Raw genomic sequence first — 17,045 nt, 5'->3', positions numbered from 1 at the left:
ATGAAGTTAGAAACAGGATGTTGCATTTTTTACTCCCTTATGTTGGCTTTCAGTCGTGGGGAAGTTTTGTCACTTGAAGCGCTGGTTATTTCTTCACAAGCCATTTGGAAAACCATGCAGCTGGGAAACTGGCAGTTCCGCGCCAGGCAGACTCTGGAGACTTGCCGTCCGTGCCAGGAGATGTCTGCTTAAGACAAGGCTCTCCAAACAGCCCGCTTCACCGGCAGCCGCAGAGGCACCCCAGGGTGTCCTCGGCTGCCCCGGTGGGCAGGGAGCCTGGAGGACCAGCCACAGGGTCGACACCAAGGGGCACAGAGGACAGTGCAGAATGAGGGTGGACGCAGATGAAGCCAGAGGTGGTTTTGTAGGGATGCGGACACGGGGTGCTCTGAGGGAAGGCAGGGACAGGCAGGGGCGTTCCAGTGTGGGGTGCGGTCAAGTACCTGCCATCAGGGAGAGGGACGGGCGGGGGCTGCAGGCTGAGGGGTGCGAAGGCCCTCGAGGCACTTCCCTCTAGCTCTGCATGCACGAGGCATGCTTCTGCTGGGTTGGATGTTGGAAATGAGAAGCAGCCACCATCCTCGGGCCTGGGTGCACAGCAGCTTTCCAGGGAGGGACAGGGCGTCGCAGGGCTGAAACTAAGCCAGGTCCTCACCTGTTCTCCGAGGACCTTCAATTACATTCTCCGGGAGCTTCCGAAAGTGCCCACCCACGTGCCAGTGTGCGTGCTGGGGAACTACCGGGACATGGGCGAGCACCGAGTCATCCTGCCGGACGACGTGCGTGACTTCATCGACAACCTGGACAGGTGGGTGCAGTGGTCCTGCTCCCGAGGGACCCTGCGCGGTGCTCCGGTGTGCGGGGGAGGGTGCTGAGGCAGAGGCCCAGGGAGGGGTTAACGTTAGCATGGGGCCCGGCGGATGTGGGTCTCGCTGCTGAGTGGGGCTCACTGAAGCCTGGGTCTCCCCGATGGCAGGGCCGGGAACTGTGTGCTGGGGAACTGTGTGCCCAGGACTGTGTGCCAGGGTGAAGTGCTGGCACTGTGGGGTCACCTGCAGAAGGGCACTCGGCTTAGCTGCTTAGCAGGGCTCAGCAGGGTCCTGTGGCCTCAGAAGCCTGCAGGAGGAGGGAGGGCAGTGCGGACCCACAGCTGTGGGCCCAGGGGTGATCCTTGGCACCAGGGCAAGGGTCTTTCTCTTGCATCTTTCTTCCTTTCTGAAAGCAGACCTCCAGGCTCCTCCTACTTCCGCTATGCTGAGTCTTCCATGAAGAACAGCTTCGGCCTAAAGTACCTTCATAAGTTCTTCAATATCCCATTTTTGCAGCTTCAGGTAAGCACTCACCACGTGGGGTGGAGTGGCTGCTGGTCTCTCACCTCTTTCCAAGTGTCTCCTGTGTAGCGACGGGTCTCCCTCCTAACCCCTGAGAAAGCTGTGGGCCTGCTCGGAGGTTGGCTGCTGGCAAGGGCCCAACGTTCTGCTGCACCTGCCTGCTCTGGGTGGCAGAGGGTACAGGGTCCTGAGGGCTAGACCCAGTCCCAGGAGCCCCTCCACCTCTGCGGGGACCCCTTGCTCAGTTTCCCCCAGTGTTTTTGGTTGTTTTTGTTTGTTGAGATAAGGTCTTGCTGTGTGGCCCAGGCTGGAGTGCAGTGGCACAATCATGGCTCACTGCGGCCTCAAACTCCGGGGCTCAGGCAGTCCTCCCACCTGTCTCCCAAAGTGCTGGGATGCCAGGCGTGAGCCACCGAGGTACTCGCTGTTCACATCTCACGTTTCCCTGGTGCTTGTGTCAAAACCAAGGAACCAACTTTGGCCTACGGACTAAACTCACTTTCCCTTGTGGAAACAAGGGCCAGGCCAGCTGTGGCTGCAAAGTAGCCCAGCAAACGATGAGGCTTGAACCTCCTCGCCCTGGGCTGCCCCGCCTGGGTCTGGGGGACCTGGGGCCCAGCCGCAGCTGCAGCAGCCTTGGTCTTTCTCCAGAAGGATGTCAGGCTTGCCCAGGAAAGGGGCTGTGCTGTCGTCCTGGTGTCAGAAGAAGTGAGGATGCCTGCAGGCTGGGACTGCTGCTGGGGACGTTTGGGTTGGAAGGAAGGCGGCAGTCAGACTTGCCCTGTGCCGGCACTGCTGGGGAGGCCCCTCCTTCCTGCAGAGCCGTCCCCTCGTCACTGGGTTGATTACTCCTTAGAGAGCTCCCCACTGCTCAGCTGCTCCATTCCCTAATGGTTTGCCCTCCAAACCCTTCCAAAGCCTCCCAGGGAGAGAACGGGACCCTGGACAGAGTCTTGAGCTGGAAGCGTAGGGCTGAGCTGTGTGTGACTATCCTTTTGCTATGGATGTGTTCAAGCAGATCTGATGTCCTCGCCTGTCTCAGCAGCGGGACCCATTTCCTCTTTGTCTTGCCCCTGGATTGCCTGGAAGCAAATTTCAGGCCTTCTTTATGTCACCTAAAAATATTTCAAACACATCTCTAAAAAAAATCAGTTGTTTTTTTAACCTGACCGTAGTACCTAATGTAATACCGCCTGTTAAACTCACAGAAGGTTTTTCTTGGAGAAATAAGCCACAATAACAAATTGAAAAAATAAAATTCCCAAAGAGTTCTTCCAATCGTCAGATATTTGGTCAGTATTCAGAGTAGGATCCAGAGTTCACACATTACATTTGGTTGACAAGTCTGTAGATTTCTCTTTGTAAATCACATTTTTTTGTTGTTGTTATAGCCTGGGGACCTTAATGACTTTAATACACTCTTTTTTTTGGAGATGGAGTCTCACTGTGTCCAGGCTGGAGTACGGTGGTGCAATCTCGCCTCACTGTAACCTCTGCCTCCTGGGTTCAAGCGATTCTCCTGCCTAAGCCTCCCAAGTAGCTGGGATTACAGGCGCCTGCCACCACGCCTGGCTAATTTTTGTATTTTTAGTAGGGATGGGGTTTTGCCATATTGGCCAGGACGGTCTCGATCTCTTGACCTCGTGATCTGCCCGCCTTGGCCCCCCAAAGTGCTGGGATTACAGGTGTGAGCTACCACGCCCAGCCTCACATTTTTATTTTAAAAACCTCTCCAGGCTGGGCGCAGTGGCTCACGCCTATAATCCCAGCTGTTAGGGAGGCAGAGGTGGGAGGACAGCTCGAGCCCAGGAGTTCCAGATCTTCTGCCTGGGCAATATAATATAGCATGACCCTGTTCTAAAAAATATATATATATATATCTCTGAAAAAGATGATTCAAAAAAAAAAAAGGAGAGGCCAGGCAGGTAGCTCAGGCCTGTAATTTCAGCAGAGGCCAAGCTGGGAGGATCACTTGAGCCCAGGAATTAGAGACCAGTCTGGGCAACATAGCGAGACCCCATCTCTATTAAAAAAAAAAGAAGGGGCCGGGCACGGTGGCTCCCGACTGTCATCCTCGCACTTTGGATGCTGAGGCAGCTGGATCACCTGAGGTCAGGAGTTCGTGAGGCTCCGGCGTTTGTATTTCATTTGAATCTAAAGTGAGCAGCCACAGGGACCCGCAGCTCATCAGACCAGCCTGGGGTTCCAGGCCAGGAGGGCAGCGGTTTGCTCCAGAGCCAGCTGCTTGTGGGTGTGGGACGGTGGCGATGCGTGTACCGGGGCTGTGTCCTGCCACCAGAGGAGGTGTGCGTGGCGGGGAGCAGAGGGGCTTTGTTTCCCAGGTGAAGGTGCGGCTTCTTCACCCTTGGAGGTGCGTGTGTGGGTGGGGGTGCTTGCTGTTGAGGTTTATGCCTGTGGCTGACAGCTGTCCCCCAAGCCATGCTGGCAGCGTGTAGGTGTCGTGCCGGCCACCGCAGAGGAATCCTCTGGGCTTCTGTGGTTCAAGTGGGGCCCAGCCCAGAGCTCCATGACTTGCTGAGCAGCCAGCCCTGCAGCATCTCCTGGTTTTGTCAGCAGGAGGTGTCCCCTGTGCATTCAGGGGCTGTGGGGCCGGGGCACTCGCAGCAGGAAGGAGCCCTGCTCAGGCCTGCGTGCTCCCTTTCCGCAGAGAGAGACGCTGTTGCGGCAGCTGGAGACGAACCAGCTGGACATGGACGCCACGCTGGAGGAGCTGTCGGTGCAGCAGGAGACGGAGGACCAGAACTACGGCATGTACGTGGCCGGACCCGCCCGTGCGGGCGGTGTGGGGGCTGCGGGCGTGGCCGTGGTGCAGGGCCATGGGCTGCACCAAGGAGACAGCAGAGGGGAGTGTCCCCTGTTTGGGGTAAATTCGTCATCTTGGGGCACGGGTGGAGGAGGACTCAGGTTTGCACTGCCCCCAGCAGCCCCCTCACAGTCACCCCTGGCATGGACTCCTCATACAGGTCATGCTGTGCCTGCCACTCTGAGCACCGCTGACCGTGGCCAGGTGCTGGTGCTCGTGGAGTGCATCAGGGGCTTGGCCTCCCAGATTGATGCCAGCATGGGGTGTGCTTTCTGGGGAGCTGCTTGACTTTGGGAAGCTCCCTGTGTTGAAGAGGCATACAGGCCAGGACATGGAGGTCTCTGGTCCTCGACAGCAGAGGGCGGCTCAGAGCATCCTCCTGAGTGGGCGTGGGCAGTGCATAGCTCCGGGGTTGCGGCCAGTGGGACAGCTGGCCCGTTCTCTGCCTCAGGCTCCTGCACAGCTAGGGGCTTGGTGCCTCCCCTGGGACCCAGGCAGGGACCACGGAATCAGTGGCCCTCCTGAGGCCCCCCAGGAGGTCTCTGTTTCCAGGAGAGCCCTGTGGGTAACCTTGGATCTGGCTGTTGGCTCAGACACAGCAAGAGACTGAGAGGGAAGGCAGTTTGATGCCTGGAGAGGGACCCGTGGCTTCCAGCTGCCAGGCCAGCCCCAGATTGGAGCCCCCCGCATGGGCGCTTCTCTGTTGAACCAATCCTGGCATTTCCTGGGCCTGAGAGTTGGGTCAGCTGGATGCTGCGATGGCCACACGTGCTCCACCAAGCCCCAGCCCCCTCCTCTTCCCAGAAACCCCCGCTCACGGGAAGGTCCAGTTGCTGCCATCTGGCCACCTCTGCATGGAGCCCCCAACAGCTGTGCCTCAGAACAGATCTGAAGTGACTTTCAGGGGAGCTGGACACATGCACGCTGGTGCCTGCTGTCCCCACCCTTCGGCACTGCTGCTCTTTTTCTGAGATGGAGTCTCACTCTGTCGCCCAGGCTGGAGCGCAGTGGTGTGATCTCGGCTCACCGCAAGCTCCGCCTCCCGGGTTCACGCCATTCTCCTGCCTCAGCCTCCCAAGTAGCTGAGGCTACAGGCACCCGCCACCACACCCAGCTAATTTTTTTTGTATTTTTAGTAGAGACGGGGTTTCACTGCGTTAGCCAGGACGGTCTCCACCTCCTGACCTCGTGATCTGCCTGCCTTGGCCTCCTACAGTGCTGGGATTACAGGCATGAGCTACCGTGCCTGGCCGGCACTGCTGCCCTTGGAAGTGGATGGGGATGATGGCCCCTGTGGGGCGGGTGGCCCAGAACACAGCGGCTCTTCCCAGCCCCAGCAGCAGCAGCAGAGAGCCCCTTGTCACCTGAGGGCCTCAGGGAGAGGCAGGGGAGCCAGGCTTCTCACCCGCCTTCTGCCTTTCAGCTTCCTGGAGATGATGGAGGCTCGCAGCCGTGGCCATGCGTCCCCACTGGCGGCCAACGGGCAGAGCCCATCCTCGGGCTCCCAGTCACCAGTGGTGCCTGCAGGCGCCGTGTCCACGGGGAGCTCCAGCCCCGGCACACCCCAGCCCGCCCCACAGCTGCCCCTCAATGCCGCCCCACCATCCTCTGTGCCCCCTGTACCACCCTCAGAGGCCCTGCCCCCACCTGCGTGCCCCTCAGCCCCCGCCCCACGGCGCAGCATCATCTCTAGGCTGTTTGGGACGTCACCTGCCACCGAGGCAGCCCCTCCACCTCCAGGTAGGCCCTGGAGCTGCCCCTCCCAAACTGGTCCCAGACCCCCAGGCCCTCCCTCACAGGTGGGGCCCTGGATTTCGGAGCGCTCCACGCTTCTTCCTGCTTGTCCCAGTCCCGTGGGTACATCCCGGGTGGGCCTGGCTTGGGGTTGGGGGCAGTGAGGGTTCTGGAGCCGAGTGAAGAGGACCCGGCATCACTGTTCACAGAGCCAGTCCCGGCCGCAGAGGCCCCAGCAACAGTCCAGAGTGTGGAGGACTTTGTTCCCGACGACCGCCTGGACCGCAGCTTCCTGGAAGACACGACCCCCGCCAGGGACGAGAAGAAGGTGGGGGCCAAGGCTGCCCAGCAGGACAGCGACAGGTGAGGGGTGGGCCTGGGCCTCCTCTCCCATTGCCCCCCAGCCTCCAGGGTGCCCGAGCAGCAGGTGGGGCTGGCTTTCTAGGGGCGCAGAAGGGGCCCCCCGCCGGCTGGTCACTGTTGGCTGAGGACAGAGCAGCTCTGTGGCTGGAGCAGACGAGGGAAGGGTTTGGACGGGGCTTCCAGACCCGTCAGAAAGGCCTGGCCACCTGCTCTGCCCACACCCTGGAGAGGACGGGCACCTTGGGGTCTTCTGTGGGCAGATGCCACATGGAAGTCATTGGAGAGGCCACTGCAGGTCATATGGGAGGTTCAGGCCACCAGATGTGGTCTCCACGGGGCCAGGATCCAGGTGCTGCAGAGACAGGGGCGGCTTCCTGCAGGTCCTAGAGCTGGGAGCTAGAGCCGCCTCCCCAGCCATCTGCCAGCCCCTCCCACCACTCTGTCTGCCACGCTGCCCCAAATTTTGCCTGCAGCAAAGCCCTGCATTTGGTCCCAGGACAGCCCTGGACAAGCTCCACCCACAGTGGCCTCAGCACCTCAGCCTCACCCATTGCTGTGGGGCAGCGGCTTCCTCCAGAAATACACAAAGGACAGAAAGCCCCGTGGCCCTGAGCTGGGCCCGCCTCCTCCACGAGCGCCCACTTGTGCGGCTCCACATCCTTCACCCACTGAGCGGCCGCAGGGCAGCACTGTGTCCAACCTTGTGCCCCCGACCCCTTCCTGCTCAGAAGCCCTGTGACAACCATGAGGGGGCCTCTGCACAACACAGCACCTGGGGTGGGGTGGCCCCACTGCCAGGGTGTGCTGGGTACCAGGGCGCCTAGAACCAAGGCCCGTGAGCCCGGCCAGCCATCCCTACCCCGTGGCCCCTGACCGCTTTGCCCCCTGCTTTGCAGTGATAGGGAGGCCCTGGGCGGCAACCCGATGGTGGCAGGGTTCCAGGACGACGTGGACCTCGAAGACCAGCCACGTGGGAGTCCCCCGCTGCCTGCAGGCCCCGTCCCCAGTCAAGACATCACTCTTTCGAGTGAGGAGGAAGCAGAAGTGGCAGGTCCCACAAAAGGCCCTGCCCCAGCTCCCCAGCAGTGCTCGGAGCCAGAGACCAAGTGGTAAGGGCAGGTGTCCCCACGGGTGCGGCCTGGAGACCCGGGTGGGGCAGTTCAGGACGCCTCCAGAGGACCCTGACTGACCCTCTGCTTGTCCACAAAGGTCCTCCATACCAGCTTCGAAGCCACGGAGGGGGACAGCTCCCACGAGGACCGCAGCACCCCCCTGGCCAGGCGGTGCCTCTGTTCGCACAGGTCCGGAGAAGCGCAGCAGCACCAGGCCCCCTGCTGAGATGGAGCCGGGGAAGGGTGAGCAGGCCTCCTCGTCGGAGAGTGACCCCGAGGGACCCATTGCTGCACAAATGCTGTCCTTCGTCATGGATGACCCCGACTTTGAGAGCGAGGCATCAGACACACAGCGCAGGGCGGTAAGACGAGTCCTCCCGGGGCAGAGGTCAGCCAGGTGGCCAGGGTCCCTCCCACAGGCCTGATCTGGGTGGGTGCAGTGGGAGGAGGCGTCTGGAAGAGGCATCTCATGTCCCCACACTTGGGCCTTGCCGGCCTGGTTTGAGATCCCACAACCCCTGGGGGTGTGGGAGGGATGATGGCCTGACCAGTTGCTCTCCCTGCTCCAGGACGAGTTTCCCGTGCGAGATGACCCCTCCGATGTGACTGACGAGGATGAGGGCCCTGCCCAGCTGCCCCCACCCCCCAAGCTCCCTCTCCCCGCCTTCAGACTGAAGAATGACTCGGACCTCTTCGGGCTGGGGCTGGAGGAGGCCGGACCCAAGGAGAGCAGTGAGGAAGGTGGGTGGGGGCACCAGAGTGCGGTCAGCCTGCTGGAGTTCGGGTAGAACGTGGGCCTCCTCCCAGCTGCTGGCCGCTGGCCGGGGTCCTCTCCTGAGTCCAGGATGCTGTGCCATGCTCCTGGCAGCCCCCTGCAGGAGCTGATGTTTGCAGTGTGGTCCTGTCCATCAGCAGGGCCTCCTGGAGGGCTGGGGCTCACTGCTTTGTGAGTTTCTAGAGAAGTCCTGTCACCCAGCTTGGGGTCCCCGTTGGCCTGAGTTTGAGCCACTGTCTGTCCTGTCTGTGCAGGTAAGGAGGGCAAAACCCCCTCTAAGGAGAAGAAGAAGAAGAAGAAAAAAAGCAAAGAGGTACTGGCTACTCCCCTTCCTGGCAGGCCAGGACTGGGTGGCATGTGGTCCTGGGACCAGGGCTGTGGCTTCCTGTGACTCCATGGCGCCCCCTCCTTGTGCTCCTCAGGAGGAAGAAAAGGCTGCCAAGAAGAAGAGCAAACACAAGAAGAGCAAGGACAAGGAGGAGGGCAAGGAGGAGCGGCGGCGGCGGCAGCAGCGGCCCCCGCGCAGCAGGGAGAGGACGGCTGCCGATGAGCTGGAGGCTTTCCTGGGGGGCGGGGCCCCGGGCGGCCGCCACCCTGGGGGTGGCGACTACGAGGAGCTCTAGGCCAGCGCGGGCAGTGGCCGCCCTGGGGCGGGGGGCGTGCCTGTCACTGCCTGGGGAGGCATTTGCCTCTGTACCATCGCCTTTGCCGCTGCCCTGTGGCTGCCGTGTGCGCTTCTGAGCTGGAAGAGGCCGGGCATCGGTGGTCCCCAGGCTGGGCCCTGCAGGTGCTGGGCCTTCAGGCCCAGTGTGAGCCTGCTCTGCAAGAAGGGAGGGGACAGCTGGCTTCAGCCAGGCTCGGTGGACACCCTGGCCCTCTCGGGGCAGAGCCGCCAGTGTTTCTCAGGGATGTGACTGAGGCCCAGGAGGGACCTGTGAGGGTCTGTTTACAGAGGCTGGGCAGGGGCCGCTTGGCTGTGGGGTGTGCGCTGCCCCGGCACCTGCTTGCTCTCCGCGCTCACCTGGGGCCGCGGCATGCCTATGGTTCCGCTTCCGGCCGGGAGCCCTGAACACGGGTGTGCAGACGCACCCTAAAGGGCGGCCCAGGCCCCACGCTAGAAGGCTGGCGAGACCGAAGGCAGCATGTGAGGCCTCTCCTGGGAGTGGGGGTTGTGTTTCCCACAGTGGCCTCAGCTGCACCCCCGCTCAGGTGAGCCCGAAGGCAGGAGCCGGGAGGCACTCCTCCCAAACACTCCACTCAGACCATAAAGCACTCCTGTTTCACTCCGCGTGTGTCTGTTCTTCTCCCTGCACCTCTGCTCCCGCTGACCCGGGCCCAGGCTGCCGTGGGTTGGCAGGAGGCTGCCCAGCAGTGGTGTGAGGACGTCCCACCAAGTCTGGCCACACCCTGGGTACATTCCAGCCCACCTGTGCCAGGGCTCAGCAGCTGCACGCAGCACGCTTGGCGACCTCAGCCCCAGGAGGTGGAAGTCCACTCTGCAAGGCTCCCAGGCAGCCGCCTGCAGCCCTGCCCCCCGCCTTCAGGCTCCTGCCCCCTCCAGCTGTCAGCAGCGCCCAGCCTCCACCCCCACAGCTAATGTTGCCATGAGAACCCTGCAGGGCAGGCAGGAAGAGTGTGCCAGTGAAGGGGAGGAGGTGGCCAAGCTGGAGGCTCCTCTGCCTGGGAGCCTTGTGGCCCCAGGGTGTTGGGCGGTCACTGCAGTCCCTGAGCAGGTGCTGTGGCCCACAGCAAGCTTAGCCTGGCCCCTTAGCCCACAGCCCATGAGGTCAGGGCCGGGTTCAGGGGTTCTCCTGGTGTGGGGATGGGTCGACAGTATGTGAACTTGCCAGGATCGCACCATGGACGGCTATGTTGGGGTTTCAGTGGGCCCTGCTTTGAACAGTGCAGAATGGGGTAGGTCCTGCCCTTCAGAGCCAAGGGCATCAGCTCCCCACCCCTCTGCCAAGCTAGAACGTTCCCAGGCCCAATGCCTTGGGGAGGGGCTGGCAGAGTGGGACGAGGACATTACCAGGCAGGTATGGTAGGTCACGTGCAGGCCTTCCCAGGCTGGCAGGGACACCGGATGCAGGAGTGGCCTCACCCAGAGAGGATGGCATCCTGGGGACACAAGAGGCTGCAGGGGCCATCTGGCCCCAGGTACCCGCCAAGATTTTGGCATTGGCAGCCTTGAAGCAGATAGGGCCTGGGGAGAGGCCAGTGGGGCACAGAGTAGCCCATCTGCTCCTGCCTCGCCCGACAGGAGATGCGAATTCCAAGATGCCCCTGAGCAATCTCTGCAGCCCAGGCCAGGGTTCGGGCCCCTCCTCTCAGGCAAGTGTGTTGGGGTGACACTGACGGGACTGGCAGGCTGCTCTGGGCCACAGGGCTCCTGTGTAGACACTGAGGTCTGTGTCTTGGGGGTGCTGCAGGGACCCTGTGCTCTGCACAGCCCCAAATTGGAGCCAGTGCAGCTCATGATCCCCAGCTCCACGGTGCAGCCCCCACTGGGTGCGGCCCCTTTAAGTACAGCCCCTTCAGCTGCCATCAGGGGCAGCACTGAGCAGCCAGGCCAGGATCCGCGCTGCTGCCTGGAAGCTTCTGCCCGTGCCGGGGACGCAGCAGTGCCGGGGACACAGAGGAGCCGACCTGGGGGTGGCACAGCCCACCGGGGCACAGCCAGAGCAGCACCCAGGTAAGGGGTTAGGGGCCGAGTTGCTGAGTGTGTCACCGTCATGGGCGGGGGAAGCTGCCTTAGGGCAGCCGAAAGGATGGGGAGTCCCCGCCCCCAGGCAACACCGGCTGTATCCCTTGAAGGGCCGCTCCCAGCCAGGGCAAGGCAAGGCAGGGCTGGGAGGTGGGGAAGGCCGCCAGCCATCTCCGTGGGCTCCAGAAGGCCTTGGGCCCAGGAGAGGGCCGACCCCACCCCCATCCCCACGGGAGGGGGTGTCACCGACAGCTGCAGCCAGCAAGGCCGACTGTCACCTCCCTGGGGTGGAGCCTCACACCCTGTCATCCGGCCGGATTCTGGCCTGGCCTTGAGCTTAGCATGAAAGAGGGAGCAGGAGGGTAGACGGTCCTGCCACGGGTGGGGTGGAGGGGGGAGATGGGGGGGGTGGGCGGGGGAGGCTGGGATGGGCACAAGGCCTGGGACTCGTGGCCCTGACCCAGAAAAACAGCCCTGCCAGCAGGAAGCCCCTGCACACCTGGGACACAGAGGGGGCACCCGGCCAGACCCCGAGAGGCCCATCCACCTGAGGTTCTGCCCTGCAAGGGGCTTGGCCGGGTACCCGCTTTCCCCAGCTCACTCTGGGGTAGACCCCCCAGACCAGGTGTTGGGTGTGCAGAGGCCAGGCCTGTGGCCACTCTCTGACGCACCCCCCCAGCTGGCTCTGGGATCACAGAGGGGTTGGCAGCCCACATCTGAACCCAGGCCAGCCTGCCGCGTGGGGGCCTAAGAAATGCAGGTTTCCATGGAACCTTCTGAGCGAAATGGGGAGGGCCCTCTCCTGCAAAGCAGTGGGGCTTCCCCCACCCTCCGCCCTGCCCACCCCCAGTGGGCAGCTTCCGGGCCTGGTGCGCAGCTCAGAGGAGGGGCTGCCACGAGCTCCTAGCTCGATGGCTTGGGACTGCCTTGCAAACCCTAGGGGGGTGTCCTGTGCGTTTACACAAAGCTGGGGCCTTGTTTCAACCACCCAAAGATACTTGGGGTCAGAAAAGGTGTCGGGAAAGGAAAGGGAGATTTAGGGCCCAGGTATGCTCTCTGGGGGCATTTTTCTGGCCTGGGGCTCACGGGAAGTTGAGGGCACCTAGGCGTGGGTCCTTGCAGTGCTGGGGGCGGGGCTCTGTGCTCAGCCTGGCCAGCAGGTGGGGTGGTTGGTGTCACCCACTTGGTGCAGAGCCGGCTAAGGCTGAGACCCAGGGACTCGCCTTCGACTGTGCGCGATCGGAGGGGTCGCTCTGCAGTGGGCGCTGTGACGGGGGCGCAGTCACTGACGTCTCCTGGGGCAACACCTATAAATAAGGCCCAAATGCGGCCCGTCCTTCCAGCTGCGGACACCAGAGGGCGCAGCCCCAGGACCACGCCCCCACTCCCCTACCCCAACTGGAAAGGGGTCCACCCGAGCCGACCCCGCCGTCACTAGTCGGGGGAGGGGAGGCCCTGGAGCTTCACGCAGGAGCTCCCGCCGCGGGAACCACAACCACGGCTAAGCCTTTCTGGCCCGCCCGCCCCATCGCAGGGAGAGGACGGGGGGACGGGCAGGACGGGCGCCTGGACAGCTGGGTTCTTCCCGCAGGTGCTTCTGACCCCGGCATGGAGGAAGCGCCCGCGTTCTCGGCCCAGGCCCGCAGCCAGGGCTGCTCCGCCCGCTGCGCCCCAGGTAAGCCGGGCCAGCGTGGGGGAGTAGCGGGGCCTGGGCTGCGGAGGGGGCCGCCCTGACCCGCGTCTCCCCCCAGGGCAAAAGCCCCGCAAGGCAGTGTGAGCTGGAGCCGCCAGCCTGGGGACCTCTTTTAAGATGACCCGTACGGACCCTCCGGACCTGCTGGTGTCGACCGTGTACCAGGACATCAAGGTGGCGACCCCGGGACCCGCGTCCAAGCGCTCGCCATGTGAGCAATCCGTGGCCCGGCCTGCTGAGCCCGCGCCTTTCAACAAGCGCCACTGCCGCAGCTTCGACTTCCTGGAGGCGCTGGACGGGCCGGCCATGGAGACCCTGCCGGAGCCACCGCCGCCGGAGTCCGCTGTGCCGCGCGCCCGGACCCGCGAAGCCGAGCCACGCCGCCGCGCCCGCTCCAAGAGTGCGCCCCGCGCGCCCCCGGGCCTGACGCCCGCGCCCGCCTCGCCGCCGGTGTTGCCCCGCCGAGGGCGGGAGGCCCAGCGTGCGGCGCGGGCCGAGGCATCGCCGCGCCGGGAGCCCGCGTACCCGGCGCTCCGCGCCCTTGCCAACGAGCTGCATCCCATCAAGTTGCAGCCGCAGCGGGGCGGCCCCGGCCGCATCGCGCCCCTGTGCGCCGCCGCGGGCCGCTGCGCACCGCCCGAGCCACCCGCGGGTCCCGCCCCCCACGTGCGCTGCCGCCTGGACATCAAGCCAGACGACGCAGTGCTCCAGCACGCCACCCGGGGCTCGCGGTCCTGCGGGCCCACCGAGGCCGCGCACTGGGCCCGCCCCGCCCCGCAGTTCCACGGCCTCACGGTGCCCGGACCCCGCCACATGGCGCTGTCGCGCACCCCGACGCCCAGCGACTCATACTGTGCGGATCCCCGGGTGTTCTACTGCGACGGGCCCCTGCCTGGGCCCCGGGACTACGCCGAGCGCCGCAGTCTGCCCTTCACCACCCCGCCGGGCCCCACCCAGTTCTTCTATACAGAGGAGCCCCAAGGCTTCCGGGGCAGCTTTGCAGCCAGTCCCGGCCCAACCTTCGACGCCTACTGCCCCAGGCCCTATCCGTCCGAGGAGCTCCCAGGGCCCAGTCCAAGGCGCATGGGCGGCTACTACGCAGGAGAGGTGCGCACCTTCCCAATCCAGGAACCGCCCTCCCGCTCCTACTATGGGGAGGCTCCACGAGCCTACGGCCTGCCCTACGGGCCCCGCTATGTCCCCGAGGAGCCCCGGGCCCACTCCACCGCCCGCCCCTTTTACACGGAGGACTTCGGAAGGTACCGCGAGCGCGACGTCCTGGCTCGGACGTACCCGCACCCGCGCAGCAGCCCGGCCTGGGCGGACTGGGGCCCGCGACCGTACCGCACCCTGCAAGTGGTGCCGCCCTCTGACCCCGACCCGTTGCTCGCCTCCTGGCACGGCGGCACCGGCACCAGTCCGCCCCGGCTGGCCACCGACAGCCGCCACTACTCGCGCTCCTGGGACAACATTCTGGCCCCGGGGCCGCGCCGAGAAGACCCGTTGGGCCGCGGCCGCAGCTACGAGAACCTGCTGGGGCGCGAGGTGCGGGAGCCGCGAGGCGTGTCCCCCGAAGGCCGGCGCCCGCCCGTCGTCGTGAACCTGTCCACCTCTCCCAGACGCTACGCCGCACTGTCCCTGTCCGAGACGTCGCTGACGGAGAAGGGCCGCGCGGGCGAGGGCCTGGGCCGCAACTGGTACGTGACGCCCGAGATCACCATCACTGACAATGACCTGCGCGCCACCGAGCGCCCGAGCGCCAGGGCCTGGGAGTTGCCCGGGGGCCGCACGCGGCCACCTCCCCACGCGGCCCCCGACGGCCCCACCTCTGGCCGCCAGCGGAGCCTAGAGCAGCTGGACGAGCTCATCACGGACCTGGTCATCGACTCGCGACCCACTGCCGGCCAGGCCTCAGAGCCCCCGGCCGACTGCCTGGGCCCCCAACTGCGCCGACTGCTGGACTCGCGGCCCGCGGGCTCCGGAGCCCCCGCGCTGGCGCCGCCACGCTCGCCCCCCGCCTCGGCCGGCAGCGCCGAGGAGCCCGCGGCCCCGGGAGAGGCGGCCGACGCGTCCCCCGAACCCAGCGCCGACGAGGACGACCTGATGACCTGCTCCAATGCGCGCTGCCGGCGCACCGAGACCATGTTCAACGCCTGCCTCTACTTCAAGTCCTGCCACAGCTGCTACACCTACTACTGCTCGCGCCTGTGCCGCCGCGAGGACTGGGACGCCCACAAGGCGCGCTGCGTGTACGGCCGCGTGGGCAGCGTGTGCCGCCACGTGCTGCAGTTTTGCCGCGACAGCGGCCCGGTGCACCGCGCTTTCTCGCGCATCGCTCGTGTCGGCTTCCTGTCGCGCGGCCGCGGCGTGCTCTTCCTGGGCTTCCCAAGTCCAGGCTCGGCCGACAACTTCCTGCGCTTTGGCCTGGAGGGGCTGCTGCTATCCCCCACCTACCTATCGCTGCGTGAGCTGGCCACACACGCGGCGCCCCTGGGCAGCTACGCGCGCGAGCTGGCGGCCGCTGGGCGCCTCTACGAACCGGCAGAGTGCTTCCTGCTCAGCGTGTCCGTGGCCGTGGGACCCGGCACCGCGCCACCGGGGACACCCGCCCTGCCCGCGCCCGCGCCACGCAGCCACGGGCCAACAGTGCGCAAGTTCGCCAAGGTAGCGCTGGCGGCCGGCAGCCCCGCGCGGCCGCCCCCGGCGCGGAGCCGCGAGCCCGACATGGAGACGCTGATCCTGACGCCACCACCGGGCACGGCGGGCCTGGATCAGGACGGCGAGGCGGGCCGGCGCGCGCGCGAGGTGGCCTTCATCCACATCCAGCGCGAGCTGCGGCTGCGCGGCGTCTTCCTGCGCCACGAGTTCCCGCGCGTCTACGAGCAGCTTTGCGAGTTCGTCGAGGCCAACAGGCGCTTCACGCCCACCACCATCTACCCCACGGACCGGCGCACCGGCCGCCCCTTCATGTGCATGATCATGGCCGCCTCCGAGCCGCGCGCGCTCGACTGGGTGGCCAGCGCCAACCTGCTGGACGACATCATGTGAGGCGCCGGGCCCACCAGGCCTAGCCCAGGCGCTGGCCCGAACCCTGCCCTGCCCACTCAGGCCCCGCCCGGCCCACCCAGGGCCGCCCCCGAGCCCCGCCAGGGCCCCACCCCGACTTCTTCTAGGCCCCGCCTCTAATTCCTCAGCCTTCCAAGCTCCGCTCAGTACGGCCTCCAGCTCCGCCCAGGCCCCCACCCCCCGGCCCTTCGTCCCCGTAGTGTTCCTCACAGGCCCTTCGCCTTCCCACCCCCAGCAACCCCTCTCCCTCCTCCGGGCCTCCTCCCTCTCCCAGCTCGCCCTCGAGGATCCCCAGAAGAAGTCGGTCCTCGCCCTCGGTGCTCCCCGCTGGGAGGCGGGGTGGGCCTGAGGACCGCCGAGCTCTGCCTTCACTCGGAGGGGTCACTACTGCACAGACCCCACCCGTACAGATCCGGTCCCCGTCGGTCCGCGGGGCTCTCGCTGGAGCCTCCCCGACTCCGGTTTCCCCTCGTCCAGAAGCCCGACATAACCAAAGCCCAGTCTGTCACTTTAAACACGCCCCGCCCCGCCTCCCGCGGCAGTGTTGCCTCCTCGCTGGAGAACACCCTGGTCGACCTCTGTGCGTCCGTGTGCGCGAGCGCGTCCCGCCGAGGCGGTGGGCAGGGCGGACGGTGCGCAGTGCGTTCCCGCTGGTCGGAGCCAGCACACTAACCACGCCACGCGCCCTGCCGTCCCTTCGCCTCCAGCCGCTGCAGTCTGGGCCCTGCAGGAGCTGGGAAAAACCGCAGGGAGGTCTTCAGGTCGATATGCAAGTCTCCCAGCCGAAGGGGCAGGGGACCTGAACAGGGGAAGCAGAGCACATGGGCCTGGCCAGAGCTGATACCTGGCTAGGAGAGGAAGGACCAAGGGACGGGGCGTTCCCAGGTGGGAGCCTGGAGGGCAAAGCGTGGTGCGAGCAGGTGAGGGAGAGAGCTAGTTGGTAAGCGTGGAAGCCCACCCGAGGGGGCTTGACCTGTCCCGAGAGGTCCCCGCACACCCGCTCTGGCCGCACCCCGTACTGCGGGCGTGGAGGCGCAAGCCCGGCGGCCCGGCCTCCACCTGTCCCCTAAGTGCACCCTGGTCCGCGCCCAGAGCTCTCTGGAGGGTGGGGTATCCGGGAGAGGGGTGGAGGCCAAACGCAAGGGCCCTCCTGGAGTCCCCAGCCCTACTTTGGAGCCAGGGGAGGGGGCACCAAGTGAGAGAAATTGGGCACCCCCGCCTCCGCTCCTGCTTTCGCACCCGGCGCGCCCATCTCGTCCCCGCGCGTCTGCACCGGCCAGGCGTCCCGCTTGCCCACCCGCCGCCGCGCCCCGCGCCCCCTACCCCAGGGCCTCTGCATTCGGCCCCACCCCTGAGGGCCGGCCAGGAACGCCCCTGGGCCGGAATAATTTCCAGGGGGCAAGAGCTTTCGAACCAAGTAAAATAGAACTTGAATGTAGCGGC

At 65.3% G+C, this 17,045-nt stretch overlaps 2 protein-coding genes across 2 annotated transcripts in view; both read left to right on the top strand.

Moving 5' to 3' along the window:
• The window catches only part of RABL6 (RAB, member RAS oncogene family like 6), a 32,428-nt gene extending 23,006 nt beyond the window's left edge, over positions 1–9,422 (top strand). Inside the window, exons 6-15 of the mRNA XM_034929567.3 lie at positions 668–808; positions 1,226–1,331; positions 4,000–4,103; positions 5,579–5,895; positions 6,099–6,252; positions 7,149–7,361; positions 7,462–7,726; positions 7,934–8,105; positions 8,394–8,452; positions 8,562–9,422. Of these exons, the coding sequence (XP_034785458.1) occupies positions 668–808; positions 1,226–1,331; positions 4,000–4,103; positions 5,579–5,895; positions 6,099–6,252; positions 7,149–7,361; positions 7,462–7,726; positions 7,934–8,105; positions 8,394–8,452; positions 8,562–8,762 (1,732 nt within the window). The 3' untranslated portion in view covers positions 8,763–9,422. The remainder of the gene's footprint in view (positions 1–667; positions 809–1,225; positions 1,332–3,999; positions 4,104–5,578; positions 5,896–6,098; positions 6,253–7,148; positions 7,362–7,461; positions 7,727–7,933; positions 8,106–8,393; positions 8,453–8,561) is intronic.
• A 133-nt stretch (positions 9,423–9,555) lies between these two features.
• Positions 9,556–17,040, top strand: AJM1 (apical junction component 1 homolog). The gene is made up of 3 exons (XM_063593843.1): positions 9,556–10,831; positions 12,435–12,518; positions 12,595–17,040. Exon 3 carries the CDS (start codon positions 12,654–12,656, stop codon positions 15,582–15,584), a length of 2,931 nt encoding a protein of 976 aa, XP_063449913.1. The 5' UTR covers positions 9,556–10,831; positions 12,435–12,518; positions 12,595–12,653; the 3' UTR covers positions 15,585–17,040.
• The last annotated feature ends 5 nt before the right edge of the window (positions 17,041–17,045 follow it).

Source organism: Pan paniscus, chromosome 11, assembly GCF_029289425.2.
Source record: "Pan paniscus chromosome 11, NHGRI_mPanPan1-v2.0_pri, whole genome shotgun sequence".
NCBI lineage: Eukaryota > Metazoa > Chordata > Mammalia > Primates > Hominidae > Pan > Pan paniscus.
The sequence above is the reverse complement of the archived record's forward strand: the minus strand, read 5'-3'. Positions and strand labels throughout refer to the sequence as shown.

Coding starts and splice junctions, on each gene's coding strand:
- AJM1 (XM_063593843.1), top strand. CDS start 12,654: ATGACCCGTACGGACCCTCCGGACCTGCTGGTGTCGACCGTGTACCAG.